At 31.6% G+C, this 24040-nt stretch overlaps 1 protein-coding gene across 1 annotated transcript in view; it reads right to left on the minus strand.

The window, feature by feature from the left end:
* Positions 1–24040, minus strand: part of LOC126880535 (trichohyalin) — a 242501-nt gene that overhangs the window by 48391 nt on the left and 170070 nt on the right. Inside the window, exons 2-3 of the mRNA XM_050644458.1 lie at positions 22186–22880; positions 13186–13505 (exon numbers count right to left, since the gene is read on the minus strand). Of these exons, the coding sequence (XP_050500415.1) occupies positions 13186–13505; positions 22186–22742 (877 nt within the window). The 5' untranslated portion in view covers positions 22743–22880. The remainder of the gene's footprint in view (positions 1–13185; positions 13506–22185; positions 22881–24040) is intronic.

Here is a 24040-nt window from a genome sequence, read left to right on the forward strand (position 1 = left end):
TCAAAATCGGTTAAACCATTTAGAAGTTATCGAGCTTCAACATTATAATCCACTCAACTATTATCGCCTAAATTGTCTAGTTGTAGTGGTTACGACGCTAAATTTGATAGGGCAGTCCAGGTTCATTTGTCAACCATACCAATATTTTTTTCAATCTATTCTAAAATCTACATTCGTACACTCGATGGACACAGAAAAAATTATATTGAAAAAAAAATATTGGGATGGCCGGGATATAAACTCGTATTGTCCGATCACAAGTTTAGTGTTGATCAAGTGGATTTTAAAAACTTAAGAGATTATCTTTGATTTTCGTTATTTTCGTCCGATAAGTAATAACACTTTGAATAATTTGTATGTCCTTCAGAGTTTTCTATCTGCAGTCTAACTTCTGTTCTTTCTAACTGCAACAGTTTATAACTTCTAGGACGTTTTTCCATTAGTGATATCGATAAAACATAAACAATAAATTCACTTGATTAAACAAAATTAAATTACTCTTTTGTGGAGAGTTTTACTTCAAATTTAGCAAATTTTATGGAAAACTCTTTCAAAATAAAACTAGAATTTTATTTTCCATCATCACGAAAATACATTTTTGCGCCACGTAATATTCATATCAGCTCTTTTGTAACTCGAATATTGTGTACACTAGCGGTTCTCAACCTTTTTGAGTGATGTACCACCTACACAGGGGCGTAACAGAGGCCCCCGCAGCGTGAAGCTTGCGGGGGGCCTCGATCTAGCAGGGGCCCCATCTTGTCGTCTGATATTATGTAAAAATCTGTTATAGGTATATGATTTTACTTTGTGGGTTTAAGTTTAAAAACGTAAATTTCTAAATAGGCATATTCGGCAAGTAAATCATCTCATATCTAGAAAAATATTTTCCGGTCTCACTAACTTTTATGGGTGGCGACAATAAACTATAATGCTTTGTACGTGACTATTCAAAGATTTGAGAATTGCAATTTGCCTAATTTTAGAACAATATTTCTAAATCTAGAAATGGGTTTTCTCTTTAATCTTTACCTACGTTTTAGTATTTCGATACGATTATCCAGAGGCCTAACAGAGGCGCCTTGCAGGATGAAGCTTACGGGGGGCCCCAATATGTCAAGTGCCCCATCTTGTTGTCTAATATATGTAAAAATGTGTTGTTATATTATTTGCATACATACATTTTTTTAAGAAGTGCAGTATTGAAAATGAAGTTGTCCATCCGAATTAATAAAATTGTAGATATATTCGCTGATAGTAGATAGTGCACGAAGAAAGTTGTTCATCTCATAGAATAATACTTATGTAACCATTTAGTAATCTTTGTTCTATTTTATTCTATACCAATAAAGATGAAAAATGTAAGTCGTCATAAACAATGCATGATTACACCAATGCTCAGTAAATGAGAGTTTTGGAGTGAAATTATCAGCGTCGCGACGGACGTATTTGCTTGACAATTTGGATTTAGGTTCTAGTTACACTCCACTTCAAAGTTGGATTTATGCCGTTGGTTGCTTTTACTTCGGGGGTGACACCCCTCCTTGAGGTGAAAAACATACGTTTAAAATAATCCCGGAAATGTATAAATTGACTAATTATAAGTATTTTGTTCTATAGAGTTTCTTTTTCTATGTTAATACTTTTCAAGTCATTTGCGAGTGAAAATGTTTATTTTTCAACAAAAAAAAAACAATGTTTTCAGACGGGTTTTTCGTAAATAATTCAAAAAAAAGTATTTATCGAATTAAATATTAGATATCGAAGAAATATTTGTAGCAAAAATGTAGCTTATAAGATATAAAAAATGGTGTACTTGTTCATGAAGTCTATCGACACAATAAAAGCACAGTTGAAACTCATGAAAAATTATTCTTATTCGTCCAATTCCAAATCGAATATTTCAACCTGAAATAACCAAAACATGAAGCAATTTTCGGGGAAAACTAATTAAAACTTTTTTTTAAATGTTTCAAAAAAGCTTTATTTTTATTTTTTTATAAGTTTCTAGCATCAAAACTATACGAATTACGCTCAAAATAAAGTTGACCCCTTCTTGTTAAAAAAAAAATCGTCAAAATCTGCCCCTATTTCGCACCCCAAATAAAATTTATTATAACGCTTTACCATTTACTTTAAATATTTATTGTTTATATGATCTGTAAGTTTGACTGGTTCGAAGTTCTTATTTTTGAAAAAAATTTGATTTCATAGTAAAAACAGTTTTTTTGTTTTGGAAAATGCCTTTTTTCAAAATAACTTAAAAAGTATTAGTGATACGAAAAATCTCAGAGAGTAAAGAAATGTAGGTCATGCTTTTATAAATATTTTGGATTTTTTTTGTTTTTCTGTAAGACAAAAATTGGTTAAGATATCGCTGTTTAAAATTTGCATATACTCGTGATTAGTGACTCGTTCAAGCCCTTTAACTAGAACCCTTTTAAAAATAAGCACTTTGAACCGGTGAAACTTACAGGTCATATAAAAAAATTAGGTAATTTGTAAGGCGATAATGATTAGTTTCATTTGGGGTGCTAAATAGGGGGAGATTTTCACAAAATTTTTTTACCAAAAAATGGGATTAACTGTGTTTTAGCGTAACTGGCTTAGTTTTGATGCTAGAAACTTTTGTAAAAAATAAAGCTTATTTTAAACACTTTAAAAAAGTTCTGAGTTTCCCTGAAAAGTATTTCATTTTTTGGTTATTTCACGTTGAAATATTCGATTTGGTATTTGACGAATAAGAAAAACTTTTCAAGAGCTACAACTTTTCTTTTACTGAGTCGATAGACTTCATTTTTGTTAACAATATTCTTTTCGATCGAATACTTACTCATTGAACTATTTGCGAAACATCGACTAAAAACGTGGTTTCTTTGTTGAACAATAAACATTTTTACTTATAAATAACTCGAAAAGTCTTGAGTTGACCACTTCGGTGGTGACACTGAAAATTACACGGTATCGTCATATTTTACGTTGATTTACTGGTCTGTAACACATAATTAATAATAATAATAATAATAATAATCGTAATAATCGTGTTTGGTCTCACAGACCAAACAGTGGCGCATAATAGACCAGATCTCGTATTAGTCAATAAATTAACGAGACAAACAACCCTCATTGATGTGGCGATTCCTAACAACAATAATCTACGTACTAAATTTACTGAAAAGATCGCCAAATACAGAGATCTGGAAATTCAAATACGGAGACAATGGAGAATGCAAAGTACCCAGACAATACCGATTATTATGTCTACGACTGGAGTCATTCCGAAGACCCTCCTTGAAAGCATAAAAAAGCTGGGTCTTAATGAACATCTTTATAAGACCATGCAGAAAGCAGTACTACTCGCAACGGCCAGATGTGTACGAAAATTTTTGGGAGATACACCTGCATACCAAGTCACCTAGGGCTCGATAACACGGAAAGAGTCCCACCAGAGCTCAATCCTTTTGATACCGTAGGTATCTGGGATGAGTCAATTTTCCCCTTATAGGGAGTGTGAGCCGTATGGCTAAATCTGGATAATCGTATTATAGGTATTTGTTACACATGTCGCATTTAGTAATTTTTTAAAGGGGGCCCCATTTCCAATTCTGCGGGAGGGCCCCGACGGAGTTTGTTACGCCACTGCACCTACAGTTATTTTTATTATTTTTGGTACCACCTATATTTTTAAATTGTATTATCAATACTTACTAAGTACTACTATTTTAATTTTTTCTGTGTTTTGTGTACCACCGCCAATAATGATATGTACCACCAGTGGTACATGTACCACAGATTGGGAACCTCTGGGTACACCATTCATTTTTACCGTCTTTAGCGGTTTTTATTCTTGTACAATATACAAAGAAACACAAACTGACAACTGCAATGGACGACTTGGACGCAAAAAAACTTGAAAAAAATGGAAGAAAAAAACTTGATTAGCAACAAATAAAGATTAGCTGTTTGTAACCGCTAAAAAAGAGACCGTTTAGAAAGCATTACACGACAATATCAGAAGTCGTGACCAAATACAAACATTTCATAACCACGTAACATCAATTAGCATCATAGACAAACAATTTCTAATCTCTACTGGGTTGTACCGAAAATCTTGCATTAAAGGAAATTAACTAAAAACGAAACAACGAACCAATCTTTAGGAAAATTTTAAAGGAAGAAAATTTAAATAAATGAAAGGAATATAAAAAATAGCGCTGATCTATGAGCTATTTATGAGCTCTCATATTCCGCAAATTAATTAATATTTTAGTGGGGGGCTGAGTCAGCTATTTATGAGCTCTTTATACTTTAGATTTTTGAGCTCATCTCCTTCACCCTTAAACAACCCTTTAATTGATTTAACTTAAGAGAAACATGCTTAGAAAAATTAAAATTTATCGTATCGCGGATATAATTCGTATAGCTTATATATCCTAATAATAAGCTCTTAAATTACGTGCATTTCCCGGCTTAAGAAAGAGTTATACTTAAAATCAATTCAATTTATTTTCTGGCGACTTCATATCGTTTAATAATTTATGAGCTCTCAAAATACATGCAGTTAGATCATTAAATTGCAACTTCTTCTGTATAGTGCAGTCAGTGAAGGTAAAAATAAATTATTACCTTCAATTTCGGTGAACCTTCATCGATTTTTACGAACACTGGTGAGTGGTTAGAGGATACCTCAAGAAATAAACGTGACATGGTGTTACCTTGCGCTTTTACCCTGCGGGTGGATACCACCCCTTCTCGGGGGTAAAAATTATTTTATGAAAATTAACTTCAAAAATAGATAGAAGGATAAATTATAAGCAAAATTTGTTATATAAAGTTATTAAAATAAATCAATACTTTTTGAGTTATTAAAAATCAAAGAGTTTAATTTTTCGTCAAAAAATGCATGCTTTAAAACGATTTTTCATAAATAACTCAAAAACTGTAAGTTTTTACAAAATGTTTTTATTAAGACCAAAATTAAAGCTAATAAAAATATAATAAATTGCTTACTTGAAAAACCTTTTAATATTAATTTAAAGTAAGTTATAGGTAATTGAATATATATTTTTTTTCTGCGAATACTTAAATCTAAGGACCCAAGTCTAAATAACGGGAAAACGATGCGTTTTATAACATATACTTACTAAATACTTGTCAAAGTACTTAGAAATACCTATCAAATGAGCTCCAGAAGTTGATTTTTCCAAAAAAATGTTATTGTTTTTTTTTTTGGAATAACTCTGTTAATTTTTACGATTGATAATTAAAAGGTACTTTGAGGAACTATAAAACTGTATTACATTTAATCTTTTAAATACTTTATTTTTTTAGGATATTAGGTTAAAGGGCTCCGGTTACATTGTTCTCGCAGTAAAATTTAGGCTAATGGCTGGTTTTACCAACGACAAAAAACGATAGTAGTTTATTCTATTATTAAAATTATTCGACCAATAAAATGACATTTCTCCATTTTAGTAACGTCAAATAAGACCTATTTTATTTATAAATAAATATATACTTTTCGAGTAAATTGGCAAGTTATTCTCGCTGTAAATATTTATAAGAAAGTAAATTCGTCAGTTTAACCTTAAATTATTAAAATAATATTGAAACAAAATAAAAATATAAATGTCTACTAAATTTTATTTGAGGAACAACTATTCATTGATTTATTTGTTGTTGGTAAAACCGGACCTTAAACGTCTATCTTGATTATTTTGATTCATACAGAAATAAAAAGACAAGTAAAATCTTTACTAATAAAAAAACTCAAATTTCGTTCTCTATCATTTTTTACGTAGGTATATCTAGTATTGTTGGAGTTATTATCAAAAGAAAACAATTTACGAAAATTTAAAAAATCTTGACTTTTTTTTAAATCGGTAAATAAATTTATTTTAAAAATATGCATTCTAAATCGTTCAAAATGTTTAAGGTCATTAATTATGCTAAAATAAAGAAAATCTTATAGGGACTACTAAAAATTTTATTTTTTTTTGGAAATGGCGTATGTTTTATTTTAAGGGTCGTCTTATTTTCATTGTAACTTGCTTAAATTTGATGATATTAACTTCGTCAGTAGCTCACTTGTTAAGTATTGCTGAGTACTTTGACAAGCGTATATTAAATATTTCTTCTTCTTCTTGACTGGCTTTACAACTCGTATTTCTATTTTATAAAATGCATCGTTTTCCCGCTAATTAGGCTTGAATAATAAGACTTGAGTACTCGCCGAAAAAAAAAATACATTCAATTACCTATAACTCACTTTTAATTAATAATAAAAGGTTTTTCAAAGCTTCAATTTTAGTAATGATAACTTATAAAACCGCTTTAAAGCATGCATTTTTTTTGACGAAAAATTAAAATTTTTGATCTTTAATAACTCAAAAACTATTGATTTCCTTTAATAACTTTATATAACAAATTTTGCCTATAATTTGTCCTTCTATCGATTTTTGAAGTTATTTTTAATAAAATAATTTTTTCCGTGAGAAGGGGTGGTATCCACCCTCAGGGTAAAAGGGCAAGGTGGCACTATGTCATCTTTATTTTTTGAGGTATCCTCTAACCACTCACCAATTTTTGTAAAAATCCATGAAGGTTCACCGAAATTAAAGGTTTAGTTTATTTTACCTTCATTGCCTGCACTATACTGCCCTCCTAAGCCAAAAGGGCGTATGGGCCATTCCACGAACATACGCCTGTTTTGGATTACTTCGACAACGAATATTTTGCTGTGCAACATAAGAAGTACGAAAGTAAATGGCGCTAATAATTATTCCAATAAACAACAATGTAATTTGCAATTTACTTTCGTATTTCTTATGTTGCACAGTAAAATATTCGTTGTCGAAGTAATCCAAAACAGGCGTATGTTCGTGGAATAGGGTATATCTCATTTTGCCATATTTTCGTAAAAGGTTTTTTAATATGGTGTTTATACCAATACGCATCAAATTTACTAAGCGGAACAGACGTATCTAGCGTTGTTGAAGCTGTTTCATTCGAGATACGTCTGTTTCGCTTTATAAATTTGATGCGTATTGGTATAAACACCCTATTAAAAAACCTTTTACGAAACTATGGCAAAATGAGATACGCCCTTTTGGCTTAGGAGGGCAGTATAAAAAAAATGCAATTTAATGATCTAAATGCATGTATTTTGGGAGCTCATACATTAGTAAACGATATGTAGCCAAAAAATAAATTGAATTCATTTTAAGTACAACTCTCTCTTAAGCCGGGAAGATGGGGTGGTTTTCTTGCGAAGGGGTTGTAGCTCAATAATCGAAATGGGCGTAATTTAAGAGTTTATTCTTAAAATATATCAGCTATACGAATTATATCGTCGATACGATAAATTTTAATTTTTCTCAGCATGTTTTTCTTAAGTTAAATCAATTAAAGGGTTGTTTGGGGGTGTAGGGGATGAGCTCAAAAATCTAAACTATATCATTTAGAGAGCTCATAAATAGCTCGTAATTCTGCCGCAAGGATCTATTCAATAACCCTATTTTTAAGTAGTGGGGAGGAGGGCTGACTCAGCCCCCCCCCCCACTAAAATATTAAATTCCTGCTCAGTGGAACGAGCTCAAATTTTTAATTTGCGGAATATGAGAGCTCATAATTAGCTCATAAATCAGCGCTATTTATTTTTTATTTTTTGCAAATGGGGGGGGGCAGCTCAACACGGGTAATATAAACACCTTGAGGTAAATTAACGACACAGTTTTAATTGCAAGATCTGTAGAAAATCTACAGAGACCGGGTTAAATAATTATGATTTGACGAATCGACTTAGATCGGAAAATTTTTCGTTTATAGCAATTTCTGATGTTTGTGGTTCCCACGTCATTTGTTGTTTCTCCGTATACAACTTCTTTTGATAGTCTTTGTCGATACGTTTCGAGTCTATTAATTAATTCCTCTTCAATCTGTGACCTTTTATAAAGCCTCATATTTATTTTTGCAAGTAAACTATAAAAACTATGCTCCAGTTCTTCCAAAATCATGGCCAAGACAAGGAGAGGGGCCTTAGGACGCCCACGAATGCGATAGGGTGTACGAGTACCTATCCTCCGGGTTATACGAGTAGTGCTATCAGAAAAGTTGAAAATCATTCTTATAGTTATTCAAGAATTGAACATTATTCTAACTTAGTTATGTACGTATATTATATCCAGTGACAGTGTATTTATTGCCGTAGGGTAATTATAAATGTAATACACGTTCTTTAAAGTGGCTACTTGGTCTCCGTATAATAATTTCTTTTATATTCTCATAGAGATACATACGTAATTGCTCATAATTGATTCACGAAAGTTACAGCTAAACTTCCGGCGACGGCAGAATATAACAGCACATTTCCGCAGCACCTAACAGATACTCGACGTTTAAGGAAACAGTAGACATTCAGTATTATCTAATAGAACCGTTCATATTATAGATTACACTATAATTAATATGCAATTAGAAATAAACTAATAATTAGAAAATTGTAACTACTTTCTTTAACACTATTATCACTTTTACCAGTGACATCGAAGCTTTCTGAGAAACTCCTGCTAAAAACAATGAAAAAACATAATAAAAAAGAAAAAAATGATTCCAAGCCACAAATTTGACTTTAACAATAAACGTTTTACGATTTTTCAAGTACACAAAATTACCAACATAATTGAAAAATCATTACAAGAAAAGAAAGTGTATTCTGCAGTCTTTTTAGATGTAGCTAAGGTTTTCGACAAAGTATGGCATGAAGGTTTAACCTATAAACTCAAAATTCTTAGGCCTAAACAATATTCAGAAATTTTGAAGTCATACATATATTCACAGATATATATACATATATTGATCACAGATCTAAAAGAAATCAAAGCAGGAGTCCCTCAAGGAAGTATATTAGGTCCGGTACTCTACGTGATACGACATACCTGAACTAGAAAATTACACTATAGCCACATTTCCAGATGATACTGCTATCTTAGTAGTGGCTGATACCAACGAAGAAGCAGCAGAAAAACTAGTGTCAATAAACCAAATCCACAATTCGACTACAAAAATGGAAATTCAAATTAAATTAATCTAAATCAACTGACTTAATTTTACAAATAAAAAATCTAGAATTCTAAAGAACTAGGTATCTGTTACAAAAAAATGCATTGGCTGATCGGAAGAAACTCAAGAAAGTATTGTCCATAATATATAACAAACAACTGCTATACAAACAAATACTGAGACCAGTATTAGACTAAGAGCCGCTATAGGTGAAATTTCTTAATCATTTTAGGCACGACGGGACCCTATAACTTAAATAGTAGAACCTAAAAGAAAACGTTTGAACACTGTGCCGTCACTTTTCAGTGGCACATGCGTCTACAGTGGCGCATCAAACTTTCCACTTATGGACGGGATACATAAATTAAAAAATACCCTCCCTCATTACCAGAATTTAATTTTTTTCATTTTTTTAAGTTCTATGTGATTAAGACATAAGATTCATCGTAATTTTAACCCACCACCCCCTTCTCCCTGCCCCCACCATAAAAAACTTTATTTTTCGATTTTATTTTTTTTGGTGGGATGCAATCAATTTTAAAATTTCAAAAAATTTACACACATAGTTAAGGCTTTTATAAAACACGTCTATTTTTTTATAAATCTGTAGGTTAAGTGTACATAACCTCAAAATAAATTTAAAATTTGTTTTTTGGAAAAAAGTGTATAACTTTTGTTTGGGGATAGCTGCAGATCCAATTTTTTCTTAGTCTTGTGTATTTTATCAAACACTATATTTATAATTTTTCTCAGATTTTTCTGTAACGCTGGTCACCTTCAAAAATCCAAAAAACTGTTTTTTAAGGGGGTTTTGGGGGGTTTGAACGTGTTTTTCTGATTTTTAAATATTCTAAAGGACTCAATTACTTCAAGTTATATATAACCTATAAAAACAAAATTGATTTGATATATTATGAAGTCTATAAAATAGGGAAAATCCCCCAAAACCCCCCAAAAAACAGTTTTTCGGATTTTTGAAGGTGGGGAGCCTTACGGAAAATCTGAAAAAATTAAAAATATAGTGTTTGATAAAACACACCAGATTAAGAAAAAATTAGACCTGCAGCTATTCCTTAAAAAAACTTATACGCTTTTTTGAAAAAAAAAATTTCTTTTCATTTTTTGAGGTTATGTACACTCTACCTATGGGTCTATAAAAAATAGGCATGTTTTATAAAAGCCTCAGCTATGCGTGTGAATTTTTTGAAATTTTAAAATTGATTGAATCCCACTAAAAAAAATAAAAACGAAAAATGAAGTTTTTGATGGTGGGGGCAGGGGGAAGGGGGTGGTGGGTTAAAATTACGCTGAATCCTATGTGTTAATCACATAAAACTTAAAAAAATAAAAAAAATTAATTCTGTTAGTAAGGGAGGGTAACTTTTAATTTATTTATCCCTTCCATAAGTGGAAAGTTTGATGCGCCACTGTCGACGCATGTGCCACTGAAAAGTGACGGCACAGCGTTCAAACGTTTTCTTTTAGGTTCTACTATTTAAGTTATAGGGTCCCATCGTGCCTAAAATGATTAAGAAATTCCACCTATAGCGGCTCTTAGTCTATATGGACGTACGGTTGCCAACTCTGAGGCTGTGCAAATCCAAGTAATATCCAGATCATCCAGATCATCCAGAGATTCCAGAATAAAGTGTTAAGAAACATCATTGATGCTCCTTGATTTATCAAAAACATCGACCTCCACAAGGACCTTGAGATGAAAGATAAAGCTATCAAAGGGGAAATGAAGATAACGTTATCAGGATAAGAAGTAATGTAAAAGCAGAGCATAGGGCTCTGTTGTGTGTTAACTATAGTGCATACTTGTTAGGTAAAATACGAGGACGCCATTGTGTTAACCCCTTAAAATGTATGTATGGTTTAGTGATTTAAGTCAAAGTAAAATTGATAATTTGTCAACTGTGACAAGATTTCGGTGGTATAAACACAGCTTAGGCGATTAATAAAAAAAGAATGTGCGTGTACTTTGTACGCACGTAAGAAGTTATACTTCTATTATTATGATTTCAAAGAAATTAATATACTTAACAGGTTATTTGTATTTTATTTAAATATTAAACTAACTTTCTTTACCTACCACTTTTAAAAATTTTTTATTAAAACGATACCAAAAATATAAAAAAAAGAATATGAATCGTCCGGGATTTGAGCCCGGGACCTCTTGATCTCCGGTCACACACTCTACCACTGAGCTATATCCCTTTTGCTTTGACAGGTTACAAGATTTCTAATACATAGGTACTGACAAATTTAATAGACCAAGTGGTATACAAAAATACTGTAAATATACTTACTATTATTATAAAATATCTTATTCCCGAGGAAGACAAATCCAAAGAAACAAAAATTATAATAAATAATACATTTACTAAGAACACTAATATATCCTTTTATACAGTATGTCCCTGTAAGTTGTATCCATATGGAAAACATTTTTATTATTAATTTTACGAGAAAAAGTTATTTTTCATAAAAAGCTCTGCATGGTCCAAAACCTAAGATTTAACGATCAAATATCATATTTTTTGAATATTATACAAGGTATGCCAAAAAGTTTGAATTTCACTCTAGAGTAGTTTTATTTTTCACAATATTGAAAATTGCTATTATGAAAAGTTGTTTGGAATTAAAAACTATATTCTAGTATGCAATTACACTCTTCTAATTAAAAATTTTTTTTTGAAAAATTATGGATAGCTAACATTATTTTCAGTTATTTCAATTCAGATAACTCTTTTATTATTAATTTTACGAAAAAAAGTTATTCTTAATAAAAAGTTCTGCATGGTTTAAAACCTAAAATACAACCATCTTATGTCAAATTTTATCAATTTTATACGAGGTATATAAAAGTTATTTCGAATTAAAAACTATGTTTCAGTATGTAATTGTATCCTTCTAATTGAAATATTCTACTAAACTATAAAGGTACTTTACTTTTGATCTAAATTTATCTTTTTTGACATACCTCGTATAAAATTGATAAAATTTGATATAAGATGGTTGTATTTTATGTTTTAGACCATCCAAAATTTTTTATTAAGAATAACTTTTTTTCGAAAAATTAATAATAAAAGAGTTATGTATCAGAATTGAAATAAAACTGAAAATAATGTTGGGTTATCCATAATTTTTCAAAAAAAAATTTTCAATTAGAAGGATGTAATTGCATATTAGAATATAGTTTTTAATTCCAAACAACTTTTCATAATAGCAATTTTCAATATTATGAAAAATAAAGCTACTTTACTCTTGAGTGAAATTCAAACTTTTTGACATACCTCGTATAAAATTCATAAAATTTAACATCTTATGGTTGAATCTTGGTTTTGGACCATGCAGAACTTTTTATAAAGAATAACTTTTTTTCGTAAAATTAATAATAAAAATATTTTCCATATGGATACAACTTACATGGACATACTGTATGATAAATATGACTTATTTGCGCTGACAGCGCTGTTACATACATATCTTGAAAGATTAGCAACGAAATACATACTATTTGTGTGCGCATGCGCCCGGAATTATAAAATTTCACTCTCGATCGTAAGGAAGTATAACTTCAAAAATTTTTTTTAACATTTTCGAAATTTGGTCTTATATAATGCCAATGGTCAATAATAGCCGTTTTCAAGATATCAAAAAAATTTATGCAGCGGCGCGCCGGTTGCTTCTATTTCAGATGGTAGATTCTTAACCTCATCATGATCAAATGTTTTAATATGTTTTTCGTGAAAGTTCCATGTGCTGTTTTAGATGTTTTTTAAGTTTTTTACAATCTTTACTTATAAAAATTTCAACCTCCGACCAAGTTTTTAAAACAACATAAGGAATTTTTTCCAATTAAAAAAAGGGATCCCTCTCCACAAAGGTACTTTAAACCTTTGACCGTAGCTCTGAAGGTGGCTTTGTAAGCCGAAATATCTCAGCTAGAAAATTAAATTTTTTACAAACTTCACAAATACTTCTCTTTTCCCATTCATTCGGATGTGTTTAATGGCTAATGCAAGATGTACGGTAAGCTAATTATCTACAGTAAATCCGGTGTGTAACTGACGGATTAAAAAAATATATGTTCTTGCTATAATTAAATGCAATACTCACCACTAGTACTCTGGTTATCCAAAGTGTTAAACCTGGAGTCAGGAGCTTCGGGACTTTCTGGACTGGGAGGATGATCCGAGCCGATTCCAGAACTGCCACCGCTACTTTCTATTCTCCTTCCTTTAACATTTGGACCTACGATGTTGGCATTAAGGCATCGTCGTAATTCGATTCCAGTCAGGTTGCCTTTTGTTCTATGGACGGTGTCGTAATCGCGAGGGGGCAAAAGAATAGGAGAACTCTTTTTGCCAAGCTTTGCTCGTAATTCGGCCGCTACTGAATCGTAGAGGGTTGTTACTCGAGTTGTTTCGCCAACATACCTGAAAAAAAGTATTACTTGAACAACAATTATATTGTTCGTATTTATTTTACATGGCAGATTTTATGACATTGTGGTAACCTACAGATTCAAGTAATTGACACAGTGCAACAAAGTGTTGTAAAAGAAATATAGGTCGTTAATGAAATACTCCACTCATATACCTAGTAAAAAAAAGAAAGAAAGAAGATATGATATGTGAAGGACCTTGTGTGCAAGTTTCCAAAGTGGAGATAAGTTCATTCTCGATTAAATTGCCACTGAAGGAAAATGTGGATACTCAACTAGGTATATTCCTGAGTCAAAAAGACACTCTCTGAAGTAGTGGTATACTAAATTTCTATTATACAAACAGGCAAGCCATTACAAGAAGGGACAACAAAAAATATTGCCGTCCCTTGGAGTGACTTTTCTCCTAACTAACTACACCAGATCCAAGGACTTATCCTTATATCTAGATATAAGATATAGACTATAATATAAACTCCAAAACCGGTGTTACCTTAGCCATAAATTCCATCCATAAATTTTTTTTTTCATATTTTCACAAAAATTTGGTATAAATTTATCAAAAATGAATAAAACAGATAATATTGACAAGAAAAATGTTATATATGTTATATATGTTTGGAAAAAAAATTTAAACGGGCGATGTATTGACGGTGAGTAGATAATGCCACTCAAATTCAAAAATCCTTTATGGATGGTACGTTAGTCAACTTTTTTTCTCAGTTTTTTGTTAAATTCTCAAAGTAAATATAATAAAGCATAACATATAAAAAAAACGTGATGGAGGTATTTTCCAAAACAAGAGAAAAAAATTCTGAAACTTAGATTTATTGCGGGCTATCCGGTAATACGTCTCAAATTCAAAAATCCTGTATGAATGGATCGTTAGTCAACTTTTTTTCTCAGTTTTTTGTTAAATTCTCAAAGTAAATATTTATAATAAAGCATAACATATAAAAAAACGTGATGGAGGTATTTTCCAAAACAAGAGAAAAAAATTCTGAAACTTATATGTATTGGGGGCTATTCGGTAATACGTCTCACATTCAAAAATCCTTTATGGATGGTACGTTAGTCAACTTTTTTTCTCAGTTTCTTGTTAAATTCTCAAAGTAAATATAATAAAGCATAACATATAAAAAAATCGTGATGGAGGTATTTTTCAAAACAAGCGAAAAAAATTCTGAAACTTAGATGTATTGCGCGGTATTCGTTAATACGTCTCAAATTCAAAAATCCTTTATGGATGGTACGTTAGTCAACTTTTTTTCTCAGTTTTTTGTTAAATTCTCAAAGTAAATATAATAAAGCATAACATATAAAAAAATCGTGATGGAGGTATTTTCCAAAACAAGCGAAAAAAATTCTGAATCTTAGATGTATTGCGCGCTATTCATTAATACGTCTCAAATTCAAAAATCCTTTATGGATGGTACGTTAGTCAACTTTTTTTCTCAGTTTTTTGTTAAATTCCCAAAGTAAATATAATAAAGCATAATATATAAAAAAAAACGTGATGGAGGTATTTTCCAAAACAAGAGAAAAAAATTCTGAAACTTAGATGTATTGCGGGCTATTCGGTAATACGTCTCAAATTCAAAAATCCTTTATGGATGGTACGTTAGTCAACTTTTTTTCTCAGTTTTTTATTAAATTCTCAAAGTAAATATAATAAATCATAACATATAAAATAAACGTGATGGAGGTATGTATTTTCCAAAATAAGAGAAAAAAATTCTGAAACTTAGATGTATTGCTGGCTATTCGGTAATACGTCTCAAATTCAAAAATCCTTTATGGATGGTACGTTAGTCAACTTTTTTTCTCAGTTTTTTGTTAAATTCTCAAAGTAAATATAATAAAGCATAATATATAAAAAAATCGTGATGGAAGTATTTTCAAAAACAAGCGAAAAAAATTCTGAAACTTAGATGTATTGCGCGGTATTCGTTAATACGTCTCAAATTCAAAAATCCTTTATGGATGGTACGTTAGTCAACTTTTTTTCTCAGTTTTTTGTTAAATTCTTAAAGTAAATATAATAAATCATAACATATAAAATAAACGTGATGGAGGTATTTTCCAAAACAAGAGAAAAAAAATTCTGAAACGTAGATGTATTGCTGGCTATTCGGTAATACGTCTCAAATTCAAAAATCCTTTATGGATGGTACGTTAGTCAACTTTTTTTCTCAGTTTTTTGTTAAATTCTCAAAGTAAATATAATAAAGCATAACATATAAAAAAAACGTGATGGAGGTATTTTCCAAAACAAGAGAAAGAAATTCTGAAACTTAGATGTATTGCGCGCTATTCGTTAATACGTCTCAAATTCAAAAATCCTTTATGGATGGTACGTTAGTCAACTTTTTTTCTCAGTTTTTTGTTAAATTCTCAAAGTAAATATAATAAAGCATAACATATAAAAAAATCGTGTTGAAGGTATTTTCCAAAACAAGCGAAAAAAATTCTGAAACTTAGATGTATTGCGCGCTATTCATTAATACGTCTCAAATACAAAAATCCTTTATGGATGATACGTTAGTCAACTTTTTTTCTCAGTTTTTTGTTAAATTCTCAAAGTAGATGTAATAAATATACTTTGAGAATTTAACAAAAAACTGAGAAAAAAATTTGACTAACGATCCATCCATAAAGGATTTTTGAATTTGAGACGTATTAACGAATAGCGCGCCATACATCTAAGTTTCAGAATTTTTTTCGCTTGTTTTGAAAAATACCTCCATCACGATTTTTTTATATGTTATGCTTTATTATATTTACTTTGGGAATTTAACCAAAAACTGAGAAAAAAAGTTGACTAACGTACCATCCATAAAGGATTTTTGAATTTGAGACGTATTAACGAATAGCGCGCAATACATCTAAGTTTCAGAATTTTTTTCTCTTGTTTTGGAAAATACCTCCATCACGTTTTTTTTTATATGTTATGCTTTATTATATTTACTTTGAGAATTTAACAAAAAACTGAGAAAAAAGTTGACTAACGTACCATCCATAAAGGATTTTTGAATTTGAGACGTATTACCGAATAGCCCGCAATACATCTAAGTTTCAGAATTTTTTTCTCTTGTTTTGGAAAATACCTCCATCACGTTTTTTTTTATATGTTATGCTTTATTATATTTACTTTGGGAATTTAACCAAAAACTGAGAAAAAAAGTTGACTAACGTACCATCCATAAAGGATTTTTGAATTTGAGACGTATTAACGAATAGCGCGCAATACATCTAAGTTTCAGAATTTTTTTCTCTTGTTTTGGAAAATACCTCCACCACGTTTTTTTTTTTATATGTTATGCTTTATTATATTTACTTTGAGAATTTAACAAAAAACTGAGAAAAAAGTTGACTAACGTACCATCCATAAAGGATTTTTGAATTTGAGACGTATTAACGAATACCGCGCAATACATCTCAGTTTCAGAATTTTTTTCGCTTGTTTTGAAAAATACCTCTATCACGATTTTTTTATATGTTATGCTTTATTATATTTACTTTGAGAATTTAACAAAAAACTGAGAAAAAAAGTTGACTAACGTACCATCCATAAAGGATTTTTGAATTTGAGACGTATTACCGAATAGCCCGCAATACATCTAAGTTTCAGAATTTTTTTCTCTTGTTTTGGAAAATACCTCCATCACGTTTTTTTTATATGTTATGCTTTATTATATTTACTTTGGGAATTTAACAAAAAACTGAGAAAAAAAGTTGTCTAACGTACCTTCCATAAAGGATTTTTGAATTTGAGACGTATTAACGAATAGCGCGCAATACATCTAAGTTTCAGAATTTTTTTCGCTTGTTTTGAAAAATACCTCCATCACGATTTTTTTATATGTTATGCTTTATTATAGTTACTTTGAGAATTTAACAAAAAACTGAGAAAAAAAGTTGACTAACGTACCATCCATAAAGTAATTTTGAATTTGAGACGTATTAACGAATACCGCGCAATACATCTAAGTTTCAGAATTTTTTTCGCTTGTTTTGGAAAATACCTCCATCACGATTTTTTTATATGTTATGCTTAATTATATTTACTTTGAGAATTTAACAAAAAACTGAGAAAAAAAGTTAACTAACGATCCATCTATAAAGGATTTTTGAATTTGAGACGTATTACCGAATAGCCCGCAATACATCTACGTTTCAGAATTTTTTTCTCTTGTTTTGGAAAATACCTCCATCACGTTTTTTTTATATGTTATGCTTTATTATATTTAATTTGGGAATTTAACAAAAAACTCAGAAAAAAATTTGACTAACGTACCATCCATAAAGGATTTTTGAATTTGAGACGTATTAATGAATAGCGCGCAATACATCTAAGTTTCAGAATTTTTTTCGCTTGTTTGGGAAAATACCTCCATCAGGATTTTTTTTATATGTTATGCTTTATTATATTTACTTTTAGAATTTAACAAAAAACTGAGAAAAAAGTTGACTAACGTACCATCCATAAAGGATTTTTGAATTTGAGTGGCATTATCTACTCACCGTCAATACATCGCCCGTTTAAATTTTTTTTCCCAACATATATAACATATATAACATTTTTCTTGTCAATATTATCTGTTTTATTCATTTTTGATAAATTTATACCAAATTTCTGTGAAAATATGAAAAACAAATTTATGGATGAAATTTATGGCTAAGGTAACACCGGTAACTCCAAAGCCTATATGCCTTGTGGATAAAAAATCGTAACCAAACTACCGTATATTTCAAAAAAAAGAACAAGAATTTAGGAAGGAAACATAATGAGAAGGAAAGGCATGTCCCTACCGACCAGTGTATTGTGTGATAGACATAACTCTTAAGATAATAAAAAAATAATTTAGAATAGTATAGATGTAAAGTGTGCCCGTAAATAAAGGAACAGAAAAGATAATATATACAGCAACAGAAATAGGCTTCTGGCAATGATGTGCATGAAAATATAGAGGCAAGAGAGTCACAAATGATAGAGTTCCATAAATAATGAGGATGACCTATCATAAAAAACGATTAAAGCTGTTACGGCCATGAAAAAAGAATGCCAGAGAACAGCATACCAAGCTTAGCTCTGGAATGGCAATCGAGAGGGAAGCATAAACCAGAAAGGTCGGGGGAAGCTGCAAAGAAGAAATAGACAGGGAAATGGGGGCAAGAGAACTAAAAGATTATAATTATTGTAATGATAGAAGAATAAACATGGAGATTGGAAATTGTAATAAGTCAAAAACGGCTAACGTATATTCAATAATATACTTTATACACTCTTCACTAGTCACTGCACTACTGTGTGTAGTAGTGATGTGTGATGTGTAGTGAAGAGACCTGGGGGCTCCCGAGACTGCGAAATTCTGGAGTCGGTGTTTCTTTCTATATCTAAAAATTTACGTAGCTCTTGTTTATAACACCTTGACTGATAATTTAATATATATTTTGGTGTACGGCTATACTGTTACTAAAAAGAAGAAGCTAATTAAACAAAGGATTCAACCCAAATAATTAATGACTTTAACAAATATTTTTATCTACGAACGGTTAAAAAACAGTATTTTACTAGCTGAAATAATTTTAAAAGATAACATAATTAACGAAAGACGGTAGATTGCATGTGACGCCCAAGTTTTTTTTTTGTAAATAATGAGTTATTTTTAAGTCATGGAGACATGACATACTTTATTTATCTTTATATTATTAGTTTGTGCATTCCGGCAACAATAATTATATTAATGGTTTACTCGTAAAAATTTAAACTCAAATTCAGCCTTCTTTTATTGTAGAGGATGTTTCATAAATATTTTGTAAAAATATTTTAGTGGCAAATGATTTTCCACGCGAAAATATGAAATAAAATTTACATTACATACTAAAGGCGGTGATCTCCAATAAACGCCGTACGCCGCGTTTAGCGTTAAGTCATACGTCGCGTATGTATGCTTGAAGGTTCGGTGTTAATCTGATACGTTTCATTATCATCAATCAGCCCTGATTTGTCCATTGTTGAACATAGGCCTCATGGAACAAAAGCCCTCAAGGAAATCCGACTAAACCTAAGAAGCGAAAAAGAAAAGGAAAACAAAGAAGAATACAGAAAACTAAATAAAAGAATTTCAGCAGCAGTTAATAAAGATTTAAGAAGATATAATAATAATGACTAATGTAATTACTCAAAACAGAACTTACACAAAGTAAGAAAGAAATATACAAGCTGAGAGACAAAAAACGGAAAGGCAACAACAGATAAAAACATTCTGAAAATAACGAGAGAGTTTTATAAAGACCTCTATACCAACCAAAGACCACAAGACATTTTCCCGACACGAGTAAGGACTCATAAATCAGGGATCTGAAGTACTTTCACCCATTACAGTGTCAGAAGTAAGAGCAGCTTTAAAGGAAATGAAGAACTATCAATCGCCTGGAGAGGATGGACTCGTTATTGAGGCAATAAAAGCTGGAAGAGAAATTCTATTAAAATAAGTAGGTAAGCGAACTGTTTAATAAACGCTTACGATTCCAAAATACTGGAACAATGCAGTGATGGTATTGTTACACAAATAAAGGTGATATTACTAATATAAATTAGAAAATTATAGACATATGTACAAACCCTTTATGAAAATCTTAACGAACTTTAACGAAGAGACTAACACCTGAACATGATTTCTATCAGCCGAAAGAACAGGCAGGCTTCAGGGCAGGGTATGGCACAAACTTTAAACTCTTTAAACTTTAAAATCTTAAACAGAAACCCCCAGGTTTTATTGCAGATTTGGATTTCTTGTGTAAAAGTAAGCAACTTTTATTCGAGTCATTTTTTTTCGAATTATGGATAGATGGCGCTATAATCGAAAAAAACTATTTATCGTGATACCATAAGTAAATTATAGAAACGGTCTAATATACAGATCGAGAAATACACTTCCAAATCAAAAACCAAAAAATACGTGTTTAATATTTTTCAAAAACCTATCGAACAACACTAAACATGACCCTCCACCCCACCCCCTAGGGGGGGGGGTAACTTTAAAATCTTAAATACAACCTCCATTTTTTATTGCAGATTTGCATTCGTCATGAAAAACTAAGCAACATTTATTTGAAATATTTTTTAGAATTGTTAATAGATGGCGCTATAATTGAAAAAAAAAACGATTTATTAACGCCATCTATCAACAATTCTAAAAAATGTTTCGAATAAATGTTGCTTAATTTTTCATGAGGAATCCAAATCTACAATAAAAAATGGAGGTTGCTATTTATTATTTTAAAGTTACCCCCACCCCACCTCCAGGGGGTGAGGTGGAGTGTCATGTTTAGCGTTATTCGATAGGTTTTTGAAAAATATTAAATATATATTTTTTGGTTTTTCATTTGGAAGTGTATGTCTCGAGATATTAGACCGTTTCTATAATTTACCTATGGTATCGCGATAAACTGTTTTTTCCGATTATAGCGCCGTCCATCCACAATTCGAAAAAATATTTCCAATGAAAGTTGCTTATTTCTACATAATGAATCCAAATCTGAAATAAAAACTGGGGTTTCCATTTAAGATGTCAAAGTTACCCCCCATCCCACTTCTAGGGGGTGGAGTGAGAGGTCGGATTTGGTGTCATTCGATAGATTTTTGAAAATTATTGAACACGTATTTTTCAGTTTTTCGGTACGATATGTTTATTTCGAGAAATATTCGACTGTTATGCTACTTTTGGGACACCCTATATATGGAGAAAGATTAAATCATCTGAGGTTTGCTGATTATGTTGTATTAATGGAAGATAACTTGCAGGATACAGTTTCTATGATATATTTGCTTAAAATTCGGTCTGAGAGAGCAGGATTGAAAATAAACTTTGAGAAAACTAAAAGTATGAAAAATCTCTTAATGAGTGGAAATATAACTATTGACAGTTACAGACACTTACAAGTATCTGAGACACGAGATCAAAATAGGCAGAGACAATCAAACACATGAAATAGAGAGGCAAATAGGCCTGACATGGGCAGCATTTGGCAAACTAATCCATATTCTAAAAAGTTAAATTCCCATGTGTCTCAAGCAAAAGGTTTATAACCAATGTGTTTTGTCTGTACAAACTTATGGATTTTTGACGCAAAAATCCACGAATAAACTCAGAATTACACAACGAGCCATGGAACATGTAATGCTGAACATGAGCCTTCGAGATTACATAACAAACGAACAAATCAGGCAAACATCAGGAGTTCAAAACGTCATCGAAAGAGCTACGACGCTTAAGTGGAACTGGGCACGTATTTATCTATATGATGATATACACATATTTATATGATGATTAAACATCAGGAGTTCAAAACGTCATCGAAAGAGCTACGACGCTTAAGTGGAACTGGACAGGGCACTTAGCTAGAACACAAGATGGACGTTGGACAAGACGAATCGTGGAATGGAGGCCCAGAAACTATAAAAGAAGCCAAGGACGGCCACCGACTAGATGGACCGACGATATAAAAAGAGTAGCGAAAAATTGGCTACAAGCGGCCCAGTGTAGAGAACACTAGAAGGAACTGAGGGAGGCCTATGTCCAGCAGTGTACGCGATTGGCTGATTGATGATGATATTTATGTCAAAATGATTAGAAATTACTAATATATTTCAATAAATCACTTACCTTTCCTCACTGCTCTCGCTCTCCCTCGTGCTAGTACCTGTGTCACTCCCGATACTACTATCAACTTTCTTCAACTCCTTTTGGGGTTTCAGTCTACCCTCTATTTCAGCAAACTTCTTCTGGTTCTCGGGTCGCTCGATCAGAGTTTGCAGCTGATTTTTTAACAAACTAGCAGTTTCTAGGCTATCACATCTATAGGCATGAACGTGCAGTGGACATTTTGTGACGGGATTGAAGAGTAATAGAATGCAAGCTATGACATCGTCCTTTTGAAAAACGCAAGTGATAGTGTTGTGTGGTATAAAATGTTTGATGGTTTCGTGTTTAGGTTTTGAGCTTTTTTGGTTTTGCGAAACAACGTTTTGAATAATTTTCAGTCCTTTGTGAGACACTTGCAATGTTACTTTGAAAGGTTCTATATCTTTTTCCCGATCCTCCAAATGCTTTATAACCGGCACGATAAACTCAGTACCTCTTAGACCCTTCGATTCTTTTGCTCCGAGAAACCAGACATAGTAACTCGACTTTTTTACGTCCTTGCGCAATTTGAGGGCCATTGGTTCATTTACTTTTCTGGCATATTTTTAAATGTAGAGGAATAACAGCTATATGGCACTTGTTTGGAAAAGTAGATAGTTGGAGTGACTAGGTTATTTCATATTGAAGAATTCTGTGCCCAAATGCCACAACAGCATCTGAAAATAAATAAAAAAATTTAAAAATTATCACAGTTATAATAAAAAATATTCAAAATTGATGAAAAAGAAAAAAATAATATAATTCGGAGAAACACTAGACTAGAAAACACTACATCCTTCTAAATGTCAGTAAATATTGTCCTAGGTGGTTATTTCGTAAGATCACCCATTTATCTATTTTGAATAACGTTGGGTTTCCCTAATAAAAACACTGTTTCCGTAATAAAAACACTTTTAAAAAACACTGTTTACTGTAAAAACATTATACTGTACTCGACTGTACTGGAAGCAAACATAGTATATCCGAGAAGGGGCAGGAGAATCCGACGATATCAAAATCAAACATGGGGTCCATCATGGATGTATACTATCACCACTGCTATTCAACAAATTCTCTGAGGAAATCTTTCCAGAAGCAGTGGATGATGTTAAAGCCGGAATTCGAATTAACGGAGAATGCATCAATAACATAAGATACGCAGACGAGACGGTGGTATTCGCTAACAGCTTTGAAGCCCTGCAAAAGTTAATCAATAGAATTACAGAAGTAAGTCAGAGATATGGACTTTCACTTAACACTAAGAAAACAAAATGTATGATGATCTCTAAGAAGGAACAGCAATTTGGTGGAATCAGTGTGAACGGTGAACAAATAGAAAGAGTAAAAACATACACCTATCTTGGTACGAACGTCAATGAAAAGTGGGACCATTAGTTAGAAATCAAATGAAGGATAGAGAAAGCATGATTTAAATTTCAAAAAATGGCTAAGCTATTTAAATGTCATGCTTTATCAATACTCTTAAAAGTCAGGTTACTGCGATGTTATATCTTTTCTATGCTGTTGTACAGAGTTGAGTCGTGGACTCTCACAGACGCCACCTGCAAGAAATATTGAGGCTTTCGAAATGTGGCTCTATCGTCGAATCCTGAAGATAACTTATACCGACTACGTTACTAATCAGGGTGTTTTGTTGAGAATGCAAAAAGAAAAAGAGCTTTCATGAATGACGTGAAATTCGACTCAGAACGTGACATTTGACGTAGATATGTGACATTCGACGTAGGACGTGAATGACGTGACGTGAATGACGTGAAATTCGACGCAGGAGGTGACATTTGAACGTGAATGACGTGACATTTATGTGACTTTCGAC

Source organism: Diabrotica virgifera, chromosome 2 (genome assembly GCF_917563875.1).
Source record: "Diabrotica virgifera virgifera chromosome 2, PGI_DIABVI_V3a".
NCBI classification, from domain to species: Eukaryota; Metazoa; Arthropoda; class Insecta; order Coleoptera; family Chrysomelidae; genus Diabrotica; species Diabrotica virgifera.